The following is a 25,356-nucleotide window of genomic DNA, read 5'->3' on the forward strand; positions in this document are numbered from 1 at the left end:
CGCCCAGAGCTCCCGTGCCGTGAGCCCCCGCTGTGACTCCCTGCGCCCAGAGCTCCCGTGCCGTGAGCCCCCGCTGTGACTCCCTGCACCCAGAGCTCCCGTGCTGTGAGCCCCCGCTGTGACGCCCTGCACCCAGAGCTCCCGTGCCGTGAGCCCCCCTGTGACTCCCTGCGCCCAGAGCTCCCGTGCCGTGAGCCCCCCTGTGACTCCCTGCGCCCAGAGCTCCCGTGCCGTGAGCCCCCGCTGTGACTCCCTGCGACCAAAACTTCCTGCCGTGAGCCCCCGCTGTGACTCCCTGCGCCCAGAGCTCCCATGCCGTGAGCCCCCGCTGTGACTCCCTGCGCCCAGAGCTCCCGTGCCGTGAGCCCCCGCTGTGACTCCCTGCGCCCAGAGCTCCCGTGCCGTGAGCCCCCGCTGTGACTCCCTGCACCCAGAACTCCCATGCCGTGAGCCCCCCTGTGTCTCCCTACGCCCAGAGCTCCCATGCTGTGAGCCCCCGCTGTGACTCCCTGTGCCCAGAGCTCCCACGCCGTGAGCCCCCGCTGTGACTCCCTGTGCCCAGAGCTCCCGCGCCCTGAGCCCCCGCTGTGACTCCCTGTGCCCAGAGCTCCCGTGCTGTGAGCCCCCGCTGTGACGCCCTGCACCCAGAGCTCCCGTGCCGTGAGCCCCCCTGTGACTCCCTGCGCCCAGAGCTCCCATGCTGTGAGCCCCCGCTGTGACTCCCTGCGCCCAGAGCTCCCACGCCGTGAGCCCCCGCTGTGACTCCCTGTGCCCAGAGCTCCCGCGCCCTGAGCCCCCGCTGTGACTCCCTGTGCCCAGAGCTCCCGTGCCGTGAGCCCCGCTGTGACTCCCTGCGCCCAGAGCTCCCGTGCCGTGAGCCCCCCTGTGTCTCCCTGCGCCCAGAGCTCCCATGCTGTGAGCCCCCGCTGTGACTCCCTGTGCCCAGAGCTCCCGCGCCCTGAGCCCCCGCTGTGACTCCCTGCGCCCAGAGCTCCCGCGCCCTGAGCCCCCGCCGTGACTCCCTGTGCCCAGAGCTCCCGTGCCGTGAGCCCCCGCCGTGACTCCCTGCGCCCAGAGCTCCCGTGCCGTGAGCCCCCGCTGTGGCTCCCTGTGCCCAGAGCTCCCGTGCCGTGAGCCCCCGCCGTGACTCCCTGCGCCCAGAGCTCCCGTGCCGTGAGCCCCCGCTGTGGCTCCCTGTGCCCAGAGCTCCCATGCTGTATGTAACTCTTCCTGCTGATGTAGCCTTTTTTTCCTTTAAAAACTCCCAAACAAAGACCGGGGCCTCACTCCTTCCTCCGCTGCGCCCGTTGGTTGGATGGGGTCCCTGTCGCGGCTTGTACTCCCGAATAAACCTTGCTTTTGCACTTCGGTGTGACCGACTCTCTGGGGGTCTCTAACGATCTGGGCACAACAACTATTTTTTGGTGCCCAACGTGGGTTCTGGTGACGCCACGAGTGCGGCCTTGCTCGTTCACAGGCCCCGCGGGCGCTGTGTGAAGCCGTGCAGAAGCTGCCTCGGGCAGAGAGCAAGGAGACTGGGGCCGGATTTCCAGAGTCTGGCACCAGGCATGGGACCATGGGCACCGCCTAGGAGCGGGGGAGCCAGAAGTTCAGGGGCCGGGAGCCACGTGGGACAGACTTACCCTTGGCAGGGGGCCGCCCAGAAGTGAGGGGCCATGTGGCGGAATCTGGACCCTCGGGGCGTGGCTGTGTGGTCACAAGGGCCGGGTTCTGTGAGCTGGGGCTCCGTGGCCCTGGCCAGTCAGTGCCGGGGGCCTCACCATGAGCCACGCAGGTGAGTGTCTTCCCTCATGCTCCCTCCTCCTGACCTGCTGCCCCCTGCCCTCAGGATGGGACGGCCTCATTGAGGAGGGGGTCCCCAGTCAGAGGGGGCCTCGGGTCCCGTGGGCTGGACGACCCGCAGGACGATGCTGGTGGGGTCGGGGGTCCAGTCCTGCTGTTCTGGTGTGGAGTGAGTGCTGTGTGAAGACAGAGCAGGAGCGAGGCGTGGGGTGGAGGGGAAGGGGCCGGCCGAGCGGGGCCCGCAGCCACGGGAGCCTTCCCACGCTCAGGGTCTCGTGAGAGACGAGCTGGCCCCGGCCAGGCTCCAGGAGCAACTGAGCGGCGAGTGCCCACAGGGCTGCCGGCCGTCTCTGGAGGGGACTCAGAGCCGGGTCCAGCGGGGGCGTCGGCGTCACAGCTGCGTTAACCACTCACGCCCCGCGGGCCGACTCGACCATCCTGAGCTCGCCACGCGCCTTGGTCGACCAGTTCTTGCTGGACGCCCAGGAATTTGTGAAGTAGGCAGTGCAGGAGCCAGAGCACACGGAGCCTTGGACGCTAGGAGACCAGGTCCTGAGGACTCCGACCACAGTGACCGGACGGACTGGAGGACAGTCGGGGGTGCAGCCAGGGACACTGCTTCAGGACAAACAGCACGGGGGAGAGCGGGGCTGCAGGGATGAGGCAGATGGGTGGGCGGCAGGGGAGAGCGGGGCTGCAGGGATGAGGCAGACGGGCGGGCAGCAGGGGAGAGCGGGGCTGCAGGGATGAGGCAGACGGGCGGGCAGCAGGGGAGAGCGGGGCTGCAGGGATGAGGCAGACGGGCGGGCGGCAGGGGAGAGCGGGGCTGCAGGGATGAGGCAGACGGGCGGGCGGCAGGGGAGAGCGGGGCTGCAGGGATGAGGCAGACGGGCGGGCGGCAGGGGAGAGCGGGGCTGCAGGGATGAGGCAGACGGGCGGGCGGCAGGGGAGAGCGGGGCTGCAGGGATGAGGCAGACGGGCGGGCGGCAGGGGAGAGCGGGGCTGCAGGGATGAGGCAGATGGGCAGGTGGCAGGGGAGAGCGGGGCTGCAGGGATGAGGCAGACGGGCGGGCGGCGCGCAGCGGGGGCTCCGTGGAGGGGCAGGGAGAGGGGAGGGGAAGGAGAGCGAGAACGGGGGAGAGAGAGAAGAGGGAGAGAGAAACAGAGGCGGAGGCTTGGTTTTCTGGTTGGTGTAGTGAGTGAGTGCTGGTTCCAGTGACAGAGCTGGGGACAGGAACAGGAGCATGTGGGAGGCCTGGGCGTGGTGAGCATGCGGGCACAGCAAGGCTGAGGGCCGTGTCAGGGAGACAGACGGCCCATGGTGCCCGTACCCAGAGCCAATGGTGTCTACACCCAGAGCCAGGGGGGCTGTCTGCCCTGAAACACAGTTCCGGAAGCATCCCGTGGATGTTCCACGTGGCAGCTCGGCACAAAGCCCGACGTTCCCACCAGCCCAGGATGGCATCTGGTGTTGCCAGGAAGGGTGACGGAGCCATTGCTTGGCTTCCTGTACTGTGGACCCCTGCCCCTGCCCCGCGGCACCCGGCCCTTCCATCCGCTGTCCTGGTCAGACTGGAGTGAGCTTGTTCCACGGCCCAGGCAGCAACCCCAGCCCACACTGAAGTCCAATGGGAATCCTGCAAACTCCTGTCCTCGGCTTCAGAAAAGCGACTGCGTACTTCAAGCGGGGTGCCCAGGAGGGCCCCCAGAGCCACGCCCCTGCAGGCCGCTGACCCTGCGAGGCTGGGCTGGGGTGTGGCCCCACTGGCCCCACTGCAGAAGTGTGGCCGTGTGAGGACCAGCCAGGCTGCAACAGCCAGCAGCTCCGCCCCTTTCAGAGGCCCCGGCCCAGCCCGGGTGACCAGCCTGCTCCTGATGGGCGGGCCAGGTGGGCCGGGGTGGGCGCAGGGGAGGGGTGGTGGGCCGGCCAGGGCGGAGCCACCAGCCCAGCTTTGCCTTGTCCCCACACAGAGCTCATCGGGTCTACAAACCTCATCATTCTGCTGGAGGATGAGACTTTTGCCGATTTTTTCAACACATTCCTTTCCCTGCCGGTGAGCTCGTGGCTTCATCTAGACGTTCGTGTAACCGCCGAACACGCAAACCACCGACCTGGCACTCACTTCTGGCTTAGCAGTTACTTTCTTTACATGAAATTCTGTATGAAAAACTCTTCCAATCTCAGCAAATAAACGTGAGCCAGAATACCACTGACACGCCCAGGACTCCCGCTGCCCAACATGGATTCCTAACTCCCCCGCCTCCTCCACTGCCTGCCCAGAAGTCATTCCCCTCACCAATGCTGGATCCGAGAGCAGGCCTGACTGCACCTGGCACCCACAGCCCACACACTACCCAGAGTGCACCTGGCACCCATAGCCCACACCCCTACCCAGAGTGCACCTGGCACCCACAGCCCACACCCTACCCACAGTGCACCTGGAACCCACACTCCACACCCCTACCCAGAGTGCACCTGGCACCCAGTCCACCCCTACCCAGAGTGCACCTGGCACCCACACTCCACACCCCTACCCAGAGTGCACCTGGCACCCACAGCCCACACCCCTACCCAGAGTGCACCTGGCACCCACAGCCCACACCCTACCCAGAGTGCACCTGGCACTCAGTCCACCCCTACCCAGAGTGCACCTGGCACCCACACCCTACCCAGAGTGCACCTGGCACCCACACCCATTCCCAAATGCACCCACACACTAAGAGAGAGGATATGAGGAGAGGAGGTGAGGAGAAGAGGAGGTGAGGAGGAGGTGAGGAGGAGGTGAGGAGATGAGGAGGTGAGGAGATGAGAAGGTGAGGAGAGGAGGAGGTGAGGAGATGAGGAGGTGAGGAGAGGAGGAGATAAGGGGGGAAGAGGAGAGGAAGAGGTGAGGAGAGGAGGAGGAGAGGAGGTGAGGAGAGGAGGAGGTGAGGAGATGAGGAGGTGAGGAGAGCAGGAGGTGAGGAGAGGAGGAGGTGAGGAGAGGAGGAGGAAAAGAGATGAGAGGAGGAGGTGAGGAGAGGAGGAGGAAAAGAGATGAGAGGAGGAGGTGAGGAGGAGGTGAGGAGGAGAGGAGGAGGTGAGGAGAGCAGGAGGAGATGAGGAGGAGAGGAGGTGAGGAGGAGGTGAGGGGAGGAGAGGAGATGAGGATGTGAGGAGATGAGGAGAGGAGGAGAGGAGATGAGGAGGTGAGAAGAGAAGGAAGTGAGGAGAGGAGAGGAAGAGGTGAGCAGGTGAGGAGGAGGTGAGGAGAGGAGGAGGTAAGGAGGTGACGAGAGGAGGAGGAGAGGAGAGGAGGAGGTAAGGAGGTGAGGAGAGGAGGAGGAGAGGAGATGAGGAGAGGAGGAAGTGAGGAGGAGGTGAGGGGATGAGAGGAGGTGAGGAGGGGGTGAGGAGATGAGGAGGAGAGGAGGAAGTGAGGAGAGGAGGCGGTGAAGAAATGGGAGGAGAGGAGAGGAGAGGTGAGGAGGAGGTGAGATGGAGAGGAGAGGAGGAGGTGAGGAGGAGGTGAGCAGGTGAGGAGGAGGTAAGGAGGAGAGGAGAGGAGGAAGAGAGGAGAGGAGAGGAGGAGGAGGTGAGGAGAGCAGGAGGAGATGAGGAGGTGAGGAGGAGGTGAGGGGAGGAGAGACGATGAGGAGGTGAGGAGATGAGGAGATGAGGAGGGGGTGAGGAGATGAGGAGATGAGGAGGAGAGGAGGAGAGGAGATGAGGAGGTGAGGAGGAGGTGAGGAGAGGAGGAGGTGAGGAAATGGGAGGAGAGGAGGAGGTGAGCAGGTGAGGAGGAGGTAAGGAGGTGAGGAGAGGAGGAGAGGAGATGAGAGGAGGAGGAGGTGAGGAGATGAGGAGGTGAGGAGGGGGTGAAGAGATGAGGAGATGAGGAGGAGAGGAGGAGGTGAGGAGGAGGTGAGCAGGTGAGGAGGAGGTAAGGAGGAGAGGAGAGGAGGAAGAGAGGAGAGGAAAGGAGGAGGAGGTGAGGAGAGCAGGAGGAGATGAGGAGGTGAGGAGGAGGTGAGGGGAGGAGAGAAGATGAGGAGATGAGGAGATGAGGAGATGAGGAGGAGAGGAGGAGAGGAGGAGGAGGTGAGATGGAGAGGAGAGGAGAGGAGGAGGAGTGGAGACGAGGGGTCTGGAAGCAGCAGAGGCAGAGCAGGGACCACCCAGCAAGGAGCAAAGGCCTTGCACAGTGACAGACAGACGGCTGCGCAGTGCTCAGCCCTCAGGCACCCAGGGAGAGGCCCAGAGAGCAGCCAGGCACTCAGGCAGCCACACTGGCTCTGGGTCAGGCAGGCCCTGCCTGGGAGTCTCGATGGCATCCCTAGGGTGACCGGAGACCCCCGGGGACATTGGGGCCAGCAGGCACCAGCTCAGGCTCACTTCCAGGGGCTTATTCCTCTGTCCTGCTGGAGGGAAATGGGGGGGAGAGGCCTGTCCGGGAGTGGGTTTGGGGAGGCCCTGACTCACTGTTGGCCCTGCCCAGGTCTTCCTGACAGCTGCTCCAGTCACTTCATCAACACTCCAGGAACAGCTCACAGAACCTTCCGGAAGCACAGTGATGGGGAAAGGCATGAGGCCATCCTGGGCACTGAGGCCACTGCAATCAGTGGGACACAGTAGCATAGCACTGTGGTTTAGTCTCCTGCCAGCTCACACCCTGCCAGTTCACAGCCTATCAGTTCACACCCTGCCAGCTCACACCCTTCAGTTCATATCCCTGCCAGCTCACATCCTGCCTGCTCACACCGTTAGCTCACACCTGCCAGTTCACATTCCTGCCACTTCACACCCTGACACTTCAAACCTGCCAGTTTACACCCTGCCAGTTCACACCCTTCAGTTCACACCCTACCAGCTCACACCCTGCCAGCTCACACCCTGCCTGCTCACATCCCTGCTAGTTCACTCCCTGCCTGCTCACACCCTGCCAGCTCACACCCTGCCAGCTCACATCCCTGCTAGTTCACACCCTGCCTGCTCATACCATTAGCTCACACCCTGCCAGCTCACATCCCTGCCAGCTCACACCCTGCCTGCTCACACTCTGCCAGCTCACATGCTTCAGTTCACATCCCTGCCAGTTCACACCCTGCCAGCTCACACCCTGCCAGCTCACATCCCTGCTAGTTCACACCCTGCCTGCTCACTCCATTAGCTCACACCCTGCCAGCTCACATCCCTCCTAGTTCACACCCTGCCTGCTCACTCCATTAGCTCACACCCTGCCAGCTCACATCCCTGCTAGTTCACACCCTGCCTGCTAACACCGTTAGCTCACACCCTGCCAGTTCACATTCCTGCCACTTCACACCCTGACACTTCAAACCTGCCAGTTTACACCCTGCCAGTTCACACCCTTCAGTTCACACCCTACCAGCTCACACCCTGCCAGCTCACACCCTGCCTGCTCACATCCCTGCTAGTTCACTCCCTGCCTGCTCACACCCTGCCAGCTCACACCCTGTCAGCTCACATCCCTGCTAGTTCACATCCTGCCTGCTCACACCCTGCCAGCTCACACCCTGTCAGCTCACATCCCTGCTAGTTCACACCCTGCCTGCTCACTCCATTAGCTCACACCCTGCCAGCTCACATCCCTGCTAGTTCACACCCTGCCTGCTCACTCCATTAGCTCACACCCTGCCAGCTCACATCCCTGCTAGTTCACACCCTGCCTGCTCATACCGTTAGCTCACACCCTGTCAGCTCACATCCCTGCTAGTTCACACCCTGCCTGCTCACACTGTTAGCTCACACCCTGCCAGCTCACATCCCTGCTAGTTCACACCCTGCCTGCTAACACCGTTAGCTCACACCCTGCCAGCTCACATCCCTGCTAGTTCACACCCTGCCTGCTCATACCGTTAGCTCACACCCTGCCAGCTCACATCCCTGTTAGTTCACACCCTGCCTGCTCACACTGTTAGCTCACACCTTGCCAGCTCACATCCCTGCTAGTTCACACCCTGCCTGCTCATACCATTAGCTCACACCCTACCAGCTCACACCCCGCCAGTTCACACCCTGCCTGCTCACACTCTGCCAGCTCACATGCTTCAGTTCACATCCCTGCCAGTTCACACCCTGCCAGTTCACATCCCTGCCAGTTCACACCCTGCCAGCTCACATCCCTGCCCATGGATTTCTGTCCCACGGCTGGCCCCCCGACAGCACAGTGACTCTGGGCTGCTCTGAGAGGGGCCCAAGGCCTCTGGCTCAAGCCAGCCGACAGCAGTCAGCAAAACCCCTTCCAATCCTCCACAACCTCACCTCTGGACCTCACCTCCTGCCATACACCCCCTACCAGTAACAAGGGGCCCTCAGGCCTGTGTGTGCACCCCAGGACTGGGGCGCCTCAGGGCGTGTGTTGTCCAATGTGGGTAGCCCTGCCATTTTCCTAAAGGGCCGAGTGAGGGGCCGGACACTGACTGGGGGCATGGTCTGGGGGGACGGTCGGGTTGCCGTGATTGTAGCTCAAGCCCAGCCCCCATGGGTGCTTCGAGACAGCAGGTGCCCCGGTGGCTCGGCTTACGCTCAGTCGGACACACGAAGGAGCCGTCCCTCGGTTTCAGAGCCGGCTGCCTCCATGGCAGTCCCCGCTCCGTGCCTCCGCCTCTCCTGTGGGGACACTCTGGGAACATGCCCCCCGCCCCGAGTTCACAGCCCTGGTCTTCACGGCTTCAGTCCTCTGCTGCCTCCAGTCCAAGATTTAGGGGACTCCAAAGCCGTTCCTCACCCGGGGAGGCCTCGGACCCTGGCTCTAATTCTGGATCCCGCTCTGCACAGGGGGACAGCCGGAACATCAGCGTCTTGTCCTTGCCCACAGCGGGTGGCTCCCAGGACCACAACGCGGGGCAGCTCAGCTGGGTTGGGAGACTGCGCAACTCGACTCAGTGGAATGAACTTAAGATGTGACGTCCGCTGACCTGGGAGGCCCCCGTGACCGCGGGGGGCTGGTGCTCCGAGCACGCGGAGCAGCCCCATGCCTGTTTCCCGTCTTCTTGTGCAGGTCTTTGGGCAGACGCCGTTCTATACTGTGGAGAATTCACAGTGGAGCCTGTGGCCAGACATACCTTACGACTTGGTGAGTCAGTCGTGAACGTTGAGCGGTCGGGGCAGGGCAAGGGGAGCTGCATTGGAGGGTGAATTGGGGGGGGGGTGGAGGGGCCCAGGGGTGGCCTTGGAATGAACCGTGAGGCAGGGGCAGAGCCGCGGGCACCGAGCGAGGCAGGCGGCTCTGCTTTGAACGCCGTTGCCTCTCGGGCAAGCAGTGCCTGGCCAGGCTTCCTTCTCTCATGTCCACTACGACTGTTGGGCGGGAGATGCATGGAGCTCTGTGCCAAGGTGACCTTTGAGGCCACTCAGAAGCAGCTAAGTGCGGGGGTTGATTGACGGTGCTTACCTGGTGTGAGGCGGGTGTGCAGCCCCCAGGGCCGTGAGGTCAGGACTGGGGGTGGAGGGCGGTGTTTCCAAGGCGGATCACAGTGAGATGCCAGCCGCAGTTCTCAGGACCCCTGTCCACTCTCCTCCAGGGACACGACTTTCTCTCAACCTTCTTTTCAGATGACATGGTTTTTCCTTCCCCTGTCTACTTTCTCATCTCTGCTTTCCCCTTCCTGCTCTGCTTTCCCACTGCGTAGATGTGACACCTGCCACCTGCACTTCCCCTCCAGGCCCTGCCCACACCAAGGTCTCAGCCGTCTCTGAGTCGTGCAGAGCCAAGAGGAGACGCCAACCCTGGTTCCCTAAGAGAACCTGACGCTCACATTTCCCAAGTTTCTCTGCCCTTTCTGGTAGCTTGGACCCACGGGCACCCGTCCTGGACCCCAGATACTGTCATGCGTCAGCCTCGGTGCTTGGGCACACGCTGTGCGATTGATACAGGCTGGGTATATGCGAGAAATTACAAGTGTGTCCACCAAGAGGCGAGCGGGAGCGCTGTGACCCCACACCCTGGAACAAAACTTTTTCTGCTTCCGGTGCCAGGCAAGGCTTAGCGCTTCACTCAGACAGCTTCCCCTGGGAAGCAGGCAGCTCTGAGGAGCGACCAGGCTTTTCCCTTCCCGTCCCTGGCTTCGTCTGCTGTCCACTGGGTGCTGTTTTAATCAGCACCACCCGGCTCCTCCTGCCAGATCCCACAGATGGGGATCCCCTAACTGCCCCAGCCGAGCGCCACGTCCCGGCAGTTCAGCTCCATGACCTTTCCTGTTGCTGTTCTGTCTGAACTCTAGATTGCCAAGTACAAAGGACTGTTGACCTGGTTGGAGAAATACCGGTTACCTTTCTTCTGTAAAACAAACTTGTGCTTCCATTACATTCTCTGCCAGGAGCTCATCAATTTCATCAAATCCACAGAAGGAGGTAAGTGTGTGTGTGCCTGTGCGGGTGTGTGCCTGTGCCAGTGTGTGCCTGTGCAGGTGTGTACTCGTGCATGTGTGTGCCTGTGCATGTGTGTGCCTGTGCATGTGTGTGCCTGTGCATGTGTGTGCCTGTGCCTGTGTGTGCCTGTGCATGTGTGTACCTGTGCATGTGTGTGCCTGTGCCTGTGTGTACCTGTGCATGTGTGTGCCTGTGCATGTGTGTGCCTGTGCATGTGTGTGCCTGTGCATGTGTGTACCTGTGCATGTGTGTGCCTGTGCATGTGTGTACCTGTGCATGTGTGTACCTGTGCATGTGTGTACCTGTGCATGTGTGTGCCTGTGCCTGTGTGTACCTGTGCATGTGTGTGCCTGTGTGTGCCTGTGCATGTGTGTACCTGTGCATGTGTGTACTCGTGCATGTGTGTGCCTGTGCATGTGTGTACCTGTGCATGTGTGTACCTGTGCATGCGTGTGCCTGTGCCTGTGTGTACCTGTGCATGTGTGTGCCTGTGCCTGTGTGTACCTGTGCATGTGTGTACCTGTGCATGTGTGTGTCTGTGCCTGTGTGTACCTGTGCATGTGTGTGCCTGTGCCTGTGTGTACCTGTGCCTGTCTGTGCCTGTGCATGTGTGTGCCTGTGCATGTGTGTGCCTGTGCATGTGTGTGTGCCTGTGCATGTGTGTGTGCCTGTGCATGTGTGTGCCAGTGCATGTGTGTACCTGTGCATGTGTGTACCTGTGCATGTGTGTACCTGTGCATGTGTGTGCCTGTGCCTGTGTGTACCTCTGCCTGTCTGTGCCTGTGCATGTGTGTGCCTGTGCATGTGTGTGCCTGTGCATGTGTGTGCGCCTGTGCATGTGTGTGCCGGTGCATGTGTGTACCTGTGCATGTGTGTGCCTGTGCCTGTGTGTACCTGTGCATGTGTGTACCTGTGCAGGTGTGTGCCTGTGCCTGTGTGTGCCTGTGCATGTGTGTGCCTGTGCATGTGTGTGCCTGTGCATGTGTGCGTACCTGTGCATGTGTGTGTGCCTGTGCATGTGTCTGTGCATGTGTGTACCTGTGCATGTGTGTACTCGTGCATGTGTGTGCCTGTGCATGTGTGTGCCTGTGCATGTGTCTGTGCATGTGTGTACATGTGCATGTGTGTACATGTGTGTGCGCGTGCATGTGTACCGTGCATGTGTGTCCCTGTGCTTGTGTGTGCGTGTGCATGTGTGTACGTGCGCGTGTGTGCATGTGTGTGCCTGTGCATGTGTACCTGTGCATGTGTGTGCCTGTGCATGTGTGTGTGTGTGTGTGTGTGTAGAAACAGAGGCCCTACTGCAAAGCAATCCGCTCCTACAAGGTGCAAATGCTGACTGAGTTCGTGACAAGTGGGTGGCCCAGCCCATGGTGCAGCAGTACACTGTCTGCTGAAAAACTGTCCCCCGGAGCAGTGAGCAGGAGTCACATGGGCTGGTCTGTGGACCTCACAAGGTGAAACTGTCCATGCATACCAGGGTCTGACAAATCTCACCGCTTTCGTCCCACCATCTGGCCTAAACACCATCATTTCTTACCTGGGAACTGAAACCATCTCCTAACACAACTTGCTTCTGACCTTGCTCTCCTGCTAACAGCAGCCCGCGTGGGCCTTCCAAATCTCACCAGAGGAGGAGCGTTCCAAGGAGATGGGACAGTGGGACGCTCCCAGAATTTGTCTCCTCGCCTGGCTGACCACAAAGGTGGCATCTGTTGATGAAACCACTTTGGAACTCTGTTGAGATCGTAGGCTGTGCATGTCAGCCAGTGTCACTCAAGGCCAGTTCTCACATGGTGACAGCCACACAGCCACAGCCCGGGACAGGCAGAGCTGTGCACCTGTTCTGTGAGCCAGGGTGAGCAAAGAGGACCGAGTCTTCCACACCCTAGGGGTCTGTGCTCCAAGTGCTGATTCTGCTCTGGTCGAAGAAGCACAGCAGAGGGGAGTGTGGCCACTCTTGATGCACCTCCCCAGGGGTGCACCCAGTCCTTCCAGGGAAGTGAAGGTCCCCCGCTGACGGTCCGACATCCCTCTTCCCCTGTGTTTTTCTCTTTCTCGTGGGAGGCAGACATTAAAGAGCAGGACACTGAGATGCTGCTGCACATATGGAGAAGGCTGGGAACACAACTAATGACTAGGAACAGGTGCAGGCTCAGAAAAGACCCAAGAAGACCTGAGTTCATCCCCCAGGCTGACCCCTGGCACAGAAACATCCTGCAACAACTCTAAACCTCAGAAACAAACATCATAGCAAAACTCAGGAAACTCTAGGTGTTGCTGAGGATTCGTTCTGAGAGGAGGAGCGTGGTGAGGGCAAGAGGCACGGAGTCACGACACAGACCCCGGGAGTGTGGTGAAAGCAGGCCAGAGGTGAGCAGCTCGCAGACTCGTTTATTTCAGTTGGTGCAGCAGCTTATACAGCCGAGGCAGCCAGTGTGGTCAAGGGGCGGTTTATGCCATAACCAATCACTGCCTGTTGCCAGGCAGGCTCCATTGCCAGGTGCGTTCCAAAGCCATTCCTGAGTAACTGACGCTCACTTGCCAGTGGCCATCTTGGCACGGCCTTCTCATTCCACCACATCTAGGAAGGAGTGGATTTCCAGAAGTTCTGCATTATTAGATTGAAATAACAGCCAAAAAGCTCACCTGGAAATGACTAGCCTTCAGCCAAAAAGCTCACCTGGAAATGACTAGCCTTCAGCCAGAAAACTCACATGGCATACAAAGAAACAGGAAAGCAGGACCCCTTTACATGGAAATATACAAATCAAAAGAAACTGTCCCTGAAAAAGCCCTGTTGTCAGATCTACTAGACAAAGACGTTGAAACAACAGTCTCAAAGGTGCTCCAAGACCCCGGGGGAGATGTGGAGAATGACAATGATGTCTGAGCAGAATGGAAGTGTCAGTCGAGAGAGAGAAAGCCGAAAAAATAGGTCAAAAAGAAAACTTTGAGCTGAAAGTACAACAATAGAAGTGAAAAGTCCAGCAGAGAGACTCAAAGGCAGAAGAACCTGGAAGCCGAAGACAAGACAGAGGAGCAGAGGCTGAGGAAGGGGCGCAGGGCCTAAGGGCACCGGGACACTGGCAGGCAGAGCAGTGCTGCACTGTGAGGGTCCCAGGGAAGAGGAGGGGCAGAGCCGGCGAGAGGACACTGCATAGACGCGGCCACAAAACCTGACGGAATTCGCGCATGTGGGTCCCACAGTTAACGGTTAGTGCTCTGGACTCTGAAATACGCGAATGCAAACAGGCACAAGGCTCAATGGACTGCTGTAAGACGAGCTCAAGCCCACACCAAGACACATTATAATCGAGCTCTCGGAAGACAAACGCGGCAGAGAGGAGACTCCCCACTCACAGGGATCCTCAGGAGATCACACGCTGATTCCTCACGGAGACTTTCTTTTTTTGACAGGCAGAGTGGACAGTGAGAGAGAGAGAGAGAGAGAAAGGTCTTCCTTCCATTGGTTCACCCCCCCAAGTGGCCGCTACGGCCGGCACGCCGCACTGATCCAAAGCCAGGAGCCAGGTGCTTCCTCCTGGTCTCCCATGGGGTGCAGGGCCCAAGCACTTGGGCCATCCTCCACTGCACTCCCGGGCCACAGCAGAGAGCTGGACTGGAAGAGGGGCAACTGGGACAGAATCCGGCGCCCCGACCGGGACTAGAACCAGTGGTGCCGGTGCCGCAGGCAGAGGATTAGCCTAGTGAGCCGCAGCGTCAGCCCCTCATGGAGACTTTCAAGTCCAGGGCCCAGTGAGCTAATACATTCAAATTCCTAAAATCGAAAAAAACAAAAACAAAACAAAACAAAAAAACACAGACAACCAGTGATCAGACTCTACGCAGGAAAACTTTCTTTGAAAATCAGAGTGAAGTGACAGCCCCAGATAAACAGAGGCTGGGGGAGCTTCCCGGGGGACCTGCCTGAGGGAGCCTTGCGTAGCGGGAGGTGGAGGCCAGGGCTCAGGGAAGTGGGGACGTGGACCTGGAGAAGCTGCGTCACCGACAGCGACTTGTTAGCGCTCTCTGTTTGCTGCTTATTTAAGAGACCGGATAGTTTTTAAAGAGCCTATTAGTCTAAAGGCTGGCATAACTGCAACTTTGATTTTCACTCCATATTACATTTTGTTGTCTCCGTACGAGAGTCGAATGCAGGCTGCCAAACGACTGGTTTATGTCTGGGGGCGCTCGGGTGTAACGATGCAGCATTTTTTACATCAACCACCAGAAGGAATGGAGACAGAGCCGTGACGGAGCCGACTGTTACGTTACTGAAGCTACGCTGTCGCAAACTACGCTCGAGTGTTGTATACCTGCAGGGTTAAACACAGCCCCGCTGACTGCCAGGAAACAGCCGTGGAATGAGGCAGATGCGCAAGGAACTCAGACGACAACAAGACACAGGAGGCAAGAACAGCGGTGCAGAACTGAGGACCGAGAAGGACCTGGGGCACGTGGAGAACAAATGGCAAATGAGAGGAGGCCCCCACTTACTGGTAACTTCTGAGTGCAAACGGATTGAACTCTTCAACCAAAGGGTGAAGGATGGCAGAATCAATTGAAAAATAAGGCCCAGCTTCACGTGTTTGCAGGAGACTCCCTCCACCTACAAAGCCGATGCCACAGTTTGTCCGCGGGGACCACGGGGAGGAGCTCAGGGTTGGATAAAGTCCTTAGACTGGAGCCCCATTACCCAGTCCTGGTGGCTCCCTAAGAAGAGGGAGGGACAGCGCTGTGACACAGCAGGCGAAGCCATTGCCTGTGACACCATCATCCCACATGGACGCAGGTTTGAGTCCTGGCTGCTCCACTTGAGATCCAGCCCCTGCTATGGCCTGAGAAAGCAGCATAAGATGGCCCGGGTGCTTGAGCCCCTGCACCCACGTGGGAGACCAGGAAGAAGCTCCTGGCTCCTGGCTTCAGCCTGGCCCAGCCCTGACTGTTGTGGCCATTTGGGGAGTGAGCCAGTGACTGGAAGATCTCTCTCTCTCTCTCTCTTCCTCTCTCTCTATAACTCTTTCAAATAAATAAATAAATAAATCTTTTTTAAAAATTTAAGAAGAGGGAGCCGCCAGCCAGACACACAAACACGCGTGCTCCCCGTCTTCTGATGCCCGGTGCTGCCTTGGGGACTCTGCCAGAGGCCCTCACCACGTGCGGCCCTGACCTCGCCGCTCAGAACCGTGGGCCAAAGTGAACCTGTTTCCTTTCTCTTTTTTTTTTTAAAGATTTTTATTTATTTGAGAGGTGGAGTCACAGACAAAGGGAGGGGGAGTCAGAGAGAGTTCTTCCGTCTGCTGGTGAACCTGTTTCCTTTCCAACTCACCGAGTCTGTGATGAAAACAGACTAACAGAAAACAGACTAACAGAAAACAGACTAACAGAAACCTGGACGGGCGGAAAGTGAGTGGATGGGAACAGACGCCGCATGAGAGCAGTCGCCCACACAACGCGCTGCTGCCTGCAGCAACTTCCACCAAACGAGTTGGGCAGTCACGAGGACAGAGGCCAGCGTATGCTGATGCGAAGTCCAGCACTGCAAGGTCACCCCATAGTTACACACATCTGCAGCTGGACGGACCATCGCGATACCCGCAGCAGGTAGAGAGGCAGTGCACAGAGACGAGCTGTAACTCTGTCCTCAGACCGAACAGTCTGAAGAGGAAATCCTAAACACAGCTGCAGGGGCTGGCACTGTGGCACAGCAGGCTCAGCCACGTCTCCTGGCAGAGTGCCGGTCGCTTGCTGCCGACCCAGCTCCCTGCTAATGCTCCTGGGAATTCAGTGGAAGATGGCCAAGCACTTGGCCCCTTGCCACCCATGTGGGAGACCTGTGTGGAAAATTCTGGCTCTTGGCTTCAGCCTGGCCCAGCCATGGTGGTTGTGGCCACTGGAGAGTGAACCAGGAGATAAAAGATCTCTCTCTCTGTCCCTCCCTCTCTGTCACTCTGCCTTTCATATAAATAAATTTTAAAGTAAATAAATAGAAACTAAAAAATAACTCCAAATGAATCAAAGACTTAAATGGAAGAACTAAAACTCAAAGGAAAACATAGAACAAAATCTTTATGACATTGTATTTGACAGTGATTTCTCAGATGTGCCTGCAAAGGTAGAGAAAAAAAAATTAGACTTCAGGAAAGATTTTTAAATGTATGTATCAAAAAGACTTAGTGGCTGGCGCCGCGGCTCACTAGGCTAATCCTCCACCTGTGGCACCAGCACCCCGGGTTCTAGCCCCGGTCGGGGCGCTGGATTCTGTCCTGGTTGCTCCTCTTCCAGTCCAGCTCTCTGCTGTGGCCCGGGAATGCAGTGGAGGATGGCCCAAGTGCTTGGGCCCTGGACCCCATGGGAGACCAGGAGGAAGCACCTGGCTCCTGGCTTCCGATAGGCGCAGCACGCCAGACACAACACGCCGGCTGTAGCGGCCACTTGGGGGGTGAACCAATGGAAAAAGGAAAACGTTTATCTCTGTTTCTCTCTCTGTGTCTAACTCTGTCAAAAAAAAAAAAGACTAAACAGGCAGCCCATAGGGTCAACGGAAATACTTGGAAATCACCTTGCCTGATGACGGAGTGATATCTACAATACACAGAGAACTGAACCTGAACAAGAAGACACAGCAAACACACACAGGATGCAAAACTGGGCAGGGGCCCGAGTGCAGGTTTCTGCAGCGAAGGTGCACAAGTGGCCCCTAATCATGAGGGAAACGCAAGTCGCAGCCACGGCTAGCAGCCACCTCACACCCATCAAGACGCCCATGATCGAAAGCCACAAACAAGTGTTGGTGAGGCCGTGCAGCCCGGAGCCCATGCGTCCTGGGTGGGACGTCACGTGGTGCAGCTGCGGGCAAAGCTGCCTGGAAGTTCCTCAAACACCGGAAACAGAGCCAGCATGAGACCCAGCATGCCTGCCCCGGTGCACAAACGGGGCCTCCAGGGGCACCTGTCGTCCTACGACAGCGTCCACACAGCTGAGATGCGGGAGCCAGCAGGTGTCCATCAGCGGGCGAATGAGTAAGCCAGGTGTGGTCTCTGCACACACGTGGCGATCGCACGGCACACGCATCCCGCAGGGACGTGTGCCCATCACCAAAGGGCAGGCTGCATGCGTCATCTCACAAGGGACCTGGAGACAGGAGGCAGCGTGGGGCTGCTGGGGGCGGCCGGGGAGTGGGTGTTCAGTGCGTGCGGAGTCTGTTTCCAAGAGAAGGCAGTTCTGGGGGTGCAGGGAGGTGACGGTCACACAGCGTGAATGAGCGCACGCCACGGGCGGACGCTGCGTGCCCTCGCGCCACTCCTGCGTTCACTGCCCGCTCGCTGCTCCCCACACCCCTGCCTCAGCGCACATCCAGCCCCCGACTGAGGCTGCCCGGGTGTTAGAGCGCGCAGCGAATGGGGGCCTGGCTGTGCGCGAGGTGGGGCGGCTGGGAAGAGCTCCCTCTCTCTCTCACCGTGACTCTTCCTGGCAGCCAAGATGATGAGGTGGAAGACGGCAGACCAGTGGCTGCTCCAGAAGTGCGCTGGTGGGGTCCGGGGCATGTGGCGCTTCTGCTCCTACCTCAAGGGCAGTGCAGGTGCGTTCCCGCCGTCCTGGCCTCTGCAAGCTCTGCCCGCGTCCAGGGGCCCCAGAGCCCCCGTCAGCAGCCGCGAGCGTCTGCGGTGGCCACCAGAGAAACACCGGTGGCTCTGGGAGGTTGGGCTGCGAGCGCTGAGTCCCTGCGTTCATTCATTCACGCATCACCCACTCACTGGCATCTGCTGAGCCCCACTGCAGGGCAGCCGCCGCGTTTTAGGAGACACCCAGCTGGGCAAGAGCTGAGAGTCTGCTTTGTGAAGCTGCCGCCATGGTGGGAGACAGACCGCACACAGTGCTGGGCCCACAGCCTCCTGGCCTGTTGAGTCCAGGCTGCCGGGGCCTGGCAGTGGCTGCAGGCGGGGGTGGGGGGGGTGGGGGGGTGGGGGGGTGGGGGGGGCAGCCCGGCTCAGCAGCACCAAGTCTCGGCAGGGACAAGCCCGAGTTGCAGGGGTGACACCCGGGCTCCAGGGAGCAGGCCACAGCGGGCTGTGGCCTGCTCCAGGGAGCAGGCCACAGCGGGCTGTGGCTGCTGGCACCTTGGCTCCTGTGTCCTTCTGCGACTGCCTGGGGTCCATGGCCCAGAAGGTGTTCTACCCCTCCCTCACCCCGCAGATGTCCCCCAGCCACCCTCAGAGCTCACGGTTTTCCCCAAAGTGACAGCTTTTCTAGCAACAAAAAGTCACCAAGGCTTCCACCTTCCCCGCTCACCGGCAGGGGAAGCCTCAGCCCCAGGAGTGGTCGCTAGGGTCGCTGGGGTCTCTGGGTGCAGCCCCGAGCCCGCCCCTCCGGTCCGCAGGGGAGGAGCTGGTGGATTTCTGGATCCTTGCTGAGAAGATCCTAAGCCTGGATGAGACAGACCCGGAGGTGGAGGACCACTACCTGTCCCTTCTGCTGGCGCTGAAGGCCACCCACCTGCAGGAGGGCTCCCGCGTGCTGACGCTCTGCAACGTGAACATCAGTGAGGCCCCGCCCCCCTGCGCCGCCCCTCCCCTCCGCCTGCAGGCTGCGGGCTGCCAGCGGCCGCGTTCCCGGGAGCGTGTGGAAGGGACCCACTGCCCAGGCTGGCCCTTGAGGTGTGGCCCGCAGGAAGGGTGGCCGGAGGCCGTGGAGAGGGCTAGGGACGGGGTGTCGAGGAGCCCCTGTGCCATCTGAGCCCGAGACTGCGGCCATTTTTTTCTTCTGGACTAGAGTTCTCTAGAACAGACTACAGCCTGCGGCCAAGCGGGCTAAATGCATACTTTTCTGTTTTTATTTTTAGTTATTACTTGAGAAGTAGGCATGGAGCACGAGAGCGCTCCATCCACTCGCGCCCTCCCCAAATGCCCGTGACAGCTGAGGCTGGCCCAGGCCAAAGCTGGGGCTGGAAACTCAGTCCAGGTCCCCCGAGTGGCAGGGACCCCAGAACTTGGGCCGTCACTGCCGCCTCCCAGGGAGCACTGCAGCCGGAAGCTGGAGCCGGGCGCTCCCGCATGGACAGGGCTGCGGTGACCAGGAGGCCAAACGCCTGTGCAGCGCCAGTTTCGAGGGCTGGAAGCCAGAGGAAGGCACGTGTGGCTCACAGACCTCAAGCGCGGCCCGGGGCCCTGCACGGGAGACCAGGGCGGGCCTGGGCCCTGCACCACCAGGCCCTCCGGGGTTTGCGGGATTTCCCCTCACACCCCGGCCCCGGCCCCGGCCCCTCCTCCGTCATGAATGACCCTGCGGACCCCGTACTTTTCTTTACAACAACATTCACAGCTGGGGAGGGCGGAAGGGAGAGACAGGGTGGCTGAGCGTGAGCGGACCTCCGGGAAGTCCTCGGGGTGCGTGCTGTGCCCGCCCCGCCCGAGTGCCCGAGTGCCCGAGCGTCCGAGGAGCGAAGACGCTGGGGAAAACCATAGGGCTCTCCAGTCCCTGCTGGGCCGCCGCAGGTCACTTCCGCCCCATCCCTTCCGGCTGGCATACATCACTTCCGTCCTCCATGTCCCGCCCACCCACCACACGTCATTTCCGCCCAGCACACTTCCGGCTGGGCGTTCCGTCACTTCCGCCCAGCGCACTCCCTCCGGACGGGCGTCCGCTCAGGTCCGCTCCTCTCGTCCCCGCAGAGTCCCTGTTGAACCTGTCCATCTGGCATCCCCACCAGTCGACCACGCGGAGGGAGACCCTCGGCCACATGCAGAAGGTGGCGCTCTTCAAGCTGCAGAGCTACTGGCTCCCCAACTTCTACACGCACGCCAAGGCGGCGCTGGCGCGCGAGGAGGCGTGCCGCGGCCTGCTGCAGGAGTACGAGGGCCGCCTGGGCAGCGTGGGCTGCGCGCGCGCCGGCGGGCTCCCTCTGAACATGAGCATCCGGAAGGGCTTCCCCTCGCAGAGGCGCTACTCCAGCAGGGCGTCCAAGAGGAAGCTGTGGCTGCAGCTGGACCCCAGCGCCCAGTCCCTGGAGATGGAGCCCCGGCCGGACGCGGGCGAGGCGCGGCCGCCGGCGACGCTGGGTCTGCACGCGCCGCCCTCCGCAGAGGTGGTCTCGGAGCAGACGGCCGCCCGGTCCCGGGAGAAGGACCTCGCGTCTGCCCAGAAGCCCAGCGCGAAGAAGAAGGCCACGGGCCACCTGCGCATGGAGGGCCTCTTTGAGACCAAGTTCTCCACGCACCTGCGCACCGCCACCCCCATCATCAGCCACCCCTCCCAGGTGACCGTCAGGGGAGCGTCCAGGCAGAGCCTGCCCTGCGCCTACACCCACTGGGCCCTGTGTGCCGACGCCTGTGCCGGGGGGCCCTTCCGGGACTACCTGAGGAAGATGAGGCTGACGGTGGAGGCCCAGCTCCTGGGCCTGTGGCAGGACCTGCACCACTTCCTCAGCGTCCTGATGAGCAACAGGGCGACCGGCAGGGCCGCCTTCCGCCACGTGCTGAGCGACCGGATCTGCGAGCTCTACCTGAGCGAGCAGAGCCGCCCGCGCCTGCCGCTCAGGCCGCAGACCCTGCGGGGCCTGAGGGAGCTGCTGCCCTCCGGGGACGTGAACCCCTGGATTCCCAAGGCCCAGAAGGAGATCTGCAAGGTGGGCCCTCCCCAGGGCCCGTCCGTCACCTGCTTCCCGCGGTTCCCGCCCCGCCCAGGGCCCGCCCTCTCACGGCGCCCAGCCAGTCAGCTCTCAGGGAGAAGGGGGCTGGCCGGGACCCCAGTCCCCCCACTGCAAGTGACAGTGTAGGAAGATGAAGCTCCGTGCAAAGGAAGAAACGAACCGGGGTGGCCATACTTAGGGGAAAAAATGACTTAAACCAAAGCTGTCAGGAGAGACAGAAGTCGTTATGTAATACCAGAAGGAGCCATTCGACAGGAACATATAACAGTGATGACCACGCGTGCTCCCATCCAGCACTCAGATATGTAAAGCAAACGTTGACACATCCGAAGGGAGAAATAGTGAGATTTCCATACCCCACTGCCAAGAGACCTTTCACACGGGAAAATGCAGAAACCACAAAGCCAAGTGACCTTGCAGGCACAGAACTTTCTAGCTGAGCCGATAGAATTCTCCCTACCCTCAGGTGCACACAGGGGCTCGCCAGGCTCCAGCATGCAGTCGGTCTCAAAACAAGCCCTAAAGACACCAGGGTTGGAAGTATTCCAGGAACTACTTCTGATTGATCACAATAGAACAAGTTAGAAATCATAATAGAGAAAATACAAAAAATTGACAAATACAATTAAACAGCACATGCTTAGCTTCTGAGTCAAAGGGAAAAGCAAAAAGTAAACTGGAAGATATTCTGTGGCAGTAAACAGGAACGGAAGATCTTGAAATTTAAGAGGGGTTTCCACCCCCGACTGCCCACAAAGCCAGGGTAGAGGTCGCCAAAGACAGCCAAACCTTACACCTCAAGGAGCTACAGAAAGCAGAATCAAGCCCAACCTTGCCAGAGGGAAGGAAATACCAAAGATTAGGGGAAAAATAAGTGAGTTGAGAATAGAAGAACAAGTGTTGAAAGACACAAGTTTTCTTGACTAGAGGAGCAAAGTCTCAGTCGTGAGCAACGCACAGGCCCAGCCTACAGGACGGGATTAGCAGTTCTGTACCGCGTGCTCGGGACTCTGCCGAGGGGTGGGCCAGCAGGTGCGCCGCCGCTCAGGACACCTGCCGCCCACGGGGGAGCGCCAGTGCAGGTCCCGGCTGCTCCACTATGGTCCGTCTCCTGGCTAACGTGCCTGGCACGCTTGGGCCCCTGTCACGTACTTGCGAGGCCGATGTAGCGCCTGGCTCCTGGTGTGGGCCTGAGCCGCTTCCGTTGCTGGTATTTGGGGAGTGGAGGGAATCCGTAGGTAGAAGACCTCTCTCCCTCTTTGCCACCCTCTGGGAGTAGATCTTACGTCCACTGCCGCTCCGGTGACGCGTGGCTGTTGCGGGAATCCCAGGCACCCCAGCCGCCTGTCTGCCTTCAGCAGAGGCTGCAGCTTCAGCGAGGTGCTTGCGACACAGACCCAGTCGCCCCCAGAGCCTGGAGTGCGACACTCTGCCTGTTGCTTCCGACATGCTCTGCGCTGGGGCAGGGGATTGTCCAGTGAGGGAGGGAAGCCCTAATACAGTACAAAGGAAAATGGTTGTAGGGTTTCAGATGCTGCTTAGTTATTATGGTTTGATCAGTATTAGGATCGTAGTTTGTAGAAAAAAAGATTTTAAAAGTATATTTTGGTGCAAAAAATTGCAGAATTCGTGGAAATCTGTGTTATGCAAAAACTGCATGGATTTCACTTTTAAAAAGTTTGAGAGGCAGAGAGAGGGGCAGGCAGATAGAACACACATATGCTCCTGTCCGCTGGCTCAGTCTCCAAAGGCCCACAGCCACCAGGGCTGGACTGGGGCCAGAGCCGGGAGTCTGGCGGGAACCCAGTCACTTGAGCCACCGCTGCCTCCCAGGTCAGGAGCCGGAGCCCGGCTTTGAACTCACGTCCTCTGATATGGGATGTGGGTGTCCCAACCAGCACCCTCACAGCCAGGCCACACACCCACCTGTGCGTGATTTCAAACTTTTCACCTCAAAATCAGCTTACGTTCAGTTCCAGTTTCTCAGAAACTTGAAGTACCCTCATACATGCACTCCATTCCCCACGTGCCAGCAATGGATGGGGCACGGGTCCAAGCCAGGAGCCAGGAACTCCGTCGGGGTCTCCCAGGTGGGTGGCAGGGGCCAGGCGCTTGGGCCATCGCCGCCGCTGCCCGGGGCCGGGTTGGAAGGTGCTTGGTTTTGAGGGGACTCTCTGGACAGGAAGCAGTAACAGGCAGATGAGAAGTGACGGTCTTCAAACCGGCTCGTGGCTCCTCTCCAACATCTACGCTGAGGACAGGGCTTCCAGACTCAGAGCAAGGTTCTGTGGGCGGCCGCACTCAGGCCAGCGGTGGCCCCAGCTCCAAGGCCCCCCAGAAGCCGAGCAGCGTCCCTAACACTGGCGCTGCGTCTGTTTCCAGGCCCTCAGCCCCTGGTATGACGAGTTCCTGCACGAGGATGACTACTGGTTCCTCAACTTCACGGTGAGGGGTTGGGGTTGGGAATGGGGCACTGCTGCCTTAGAAACCCTGTTTGCTAAGTGAGTGAAGTCACCGTTTCCCCGAAGGCAGCCAGAGACTGGCAGGGTCCCTGTGTCCCAAAGAAAACCTCCCAAGAGGAAAGACCCCGACCTTGATGAAGTCATCTGCACATAGGGCTCTCCCCCAGGACAGGGGAGGGTGACAGATGAGGGTGGGCGGGGTGTGCGAGGAGCAGTGGTGGTCGGGTGCCAGGTGATGGACAGGAGGGAGTTGGGGGGGAGTGGGTGCTGGAGTGGGTGTCGGGGAGGGAGTGGGCACAGGGGAGTGGGCGGCAGCGAGTGGCGGGAGGCAAGGGAACCGGAGGTCACCAAACTTGCTTGTGCCCCGGTTGTTGCTGCCGACACTGTCTCCCCTCCCCCAGACTCAGAGCAGATTGGTCAAGACCCGGTGGCGTAAAAGAGCGGCCATGAGCATGGAAGAGAGCACCTTCCTGTACAAGAGGACCCAGGAAGCCCTGGTGCTGAGCCAGGCGCTGGCCAACCTGGAGGAGATGGACGCGGCGCAGTGGCGGCGGCTGGCGGCCGAGGACCTGCGGCAAGGCGGCTCTCTGCAGGTGGAAGTCAGGGCGCCGGTGTTCCTGGCAGGTGAGGGCATCACCGGGCCATGGGCGGTGGGGAAGGAGGTTCACCACCCAGTGGTCAGTCACTGTGCGTCCAGCCTGGCACAGAAAGGTCAACTCCTCCAACGGCCAAAATAACCTGTGAGTGAGAGGGGAGGTGCACGGGGAGGTCCCATGTCCGGGGCAGAGTGCGGACAGAGGAGCCCCAGCCAAGCCTGCGCCACGCGGTTACCTGGGCACAGGTAAGCTCACACCTCCTCCCAGCACCCCAGGAGCAGGTCCACGGGCTGCCGTGCCCTCTGCGGACCCCAGCATCACTTCCTGCAGCCCCCAGACTCCTTGTCTCTCGTGAAGGCCCGTGTGCATCCGCCTTTGCTATGCAAACCCAGAGGGCTCCACCAGGGTGGCACCCACTAAGACGTGGGAGGGTGCTGAGAGCCCTCACGCTCAGCCCACTGGCCTCCCATGGCCTCACGAGCCCTCAGCCGCACACCCACATACGTGGACACACCTATGTACGGGAGCCTCCCCGGTTACCCGTGCTGGCGCTGGCCCCGTCTCTCCACGGGCGTGTGAGCCGGCACCTGCACTTTGGAAAGCACAGGGAGAGGAGAGCCGGCACACCCTGTGTACCCATGGCCGTGCTGTGTCCCCGCTCTACCGGCTCGAGCGCTGACCCCGCCCTGCCCCTCGCCCCTCCACGCACACCACGGGATGGTGGCCTGCGTTTCCCGGTCTTGTTGACGGGGCTCAAGGTGACTCACAACAGGGCTTCAGGGAGTTGGAGATCCATACCCAGCCTTTTCATCATTGCGTTTTCCATGAACCTTCGGAAGACGCCACCATGCATGGATTTCAGTTCTTTTGGCACCAACGTAAATGTATCTTATTCCATTTCCAAGAACGTTTTGAAAGCATTTGCATAGCAAGCAGGTGTTCCACGGACAGAACCTGTTAGATCACGAAAACCCGTGGCACTGAGCCCTTTAAAACCTCCACGCTCACTCAGTGTGCAAAGCCGTCCCTGGGCCTGCGCTCAGAGCCCTGCCTGGGCGACTTGGATCTGCTTCGAGCAGACCTGTGTTTGGTCTCGACCCACTCAGCATCCCAGCCTCTCCCAGGAGTCAGGGCCAGCAGTGGGCGTCAGCACAGGCAGGAAGTGGCCACCCCCGGGGCCTCCACCCTCAGCACAGCCTTCCCTCCTCACCACTGCTCTTTGGGGCACGGTCCCACCTGGCTTGGGGCCTCCTTCCATTGGCCCAGGCGGGGGCCCTGGCTCTGGGCGGACTCTGTCTCCAGGCTGCACCACAAGCTCACAGAGCACCGGGGCCGGAACACACGCCTCTGTGACAGGAGATTGGGGTCCTCAGGAGACAGCACCCTCCGAGGTCTCCCTGCGGGGTAGGGGCTGATCCCCTGGAAACCTGGATGGGGGCTCAGGGAGCCACTGCTGTGTCGGCTGATGGC

General features: G+C 60.2%; 1 protein-coding gene across 1 annotated transcript in view; it reads left to right on the forward strand.

Moving 5' to 3' along the window:
* Window positions 1-1,782: 1,782 nt before the first annotated feature.
* Window positions 1,783-25,356, forward strand: part of RGSL1 (regulator of G protein signaling like 1) — a 50,978-nt gene continuing 27,404 nt past the window's right edge. The window contains exons 1-9 of the mRNA XM_070056225.2: window positions 1,783-1,795; window positions 3,775-3,857; window positions 8,808-8,882; window positions 10,030-10,159; window positions 17,658-17,762; window positions 18,561-18,722; window positions 19,852-20,804; window positions 23,211-23,273; window positions 23,692-23,914. Coding sequence (XP_069912326.2) covers window positions 1,783-1,795; window positions 3,775-3,857; window positions 8,808-8,882; window positions 10,030-10,159; window positions 17,658-17,762; window positions 18,561-18,722; window positions 19,852-20,804; window positions 23,211-23,273; window positions 23,692-23,914 — 1,807 coding nt within the window. The remainder of the gene's footprint in view (window positions 1,796-3,774; window positions 3,858-8,807; window positions 8,883-10,029; window positions 10,160-17,657; window positions 17,763-18,560; window positions 18,723-19,851; window positions 20,805-23,210; window positions 23,274-23,691; window positions 23,915-25,356) is intronic.

The sequence above is a fragment of the Oryctolagus cuniculus genome, chromosome 13, assembly GCF_051225735.1.
Source record: "Oryctolagus cuniculus isolate XC-2025 breed Fujian yellow rabbit chromosome 13, ASM5122573v1, whole genome shotgun sequence".
Classification (NCBI taxonomy): domain Eukaryota; kingdom Metazoa; phylum Chordata; class Mammalia; order Lagomorpha; family Leporidae; genus Oryctolagus; species Oryctolagus cuniculus.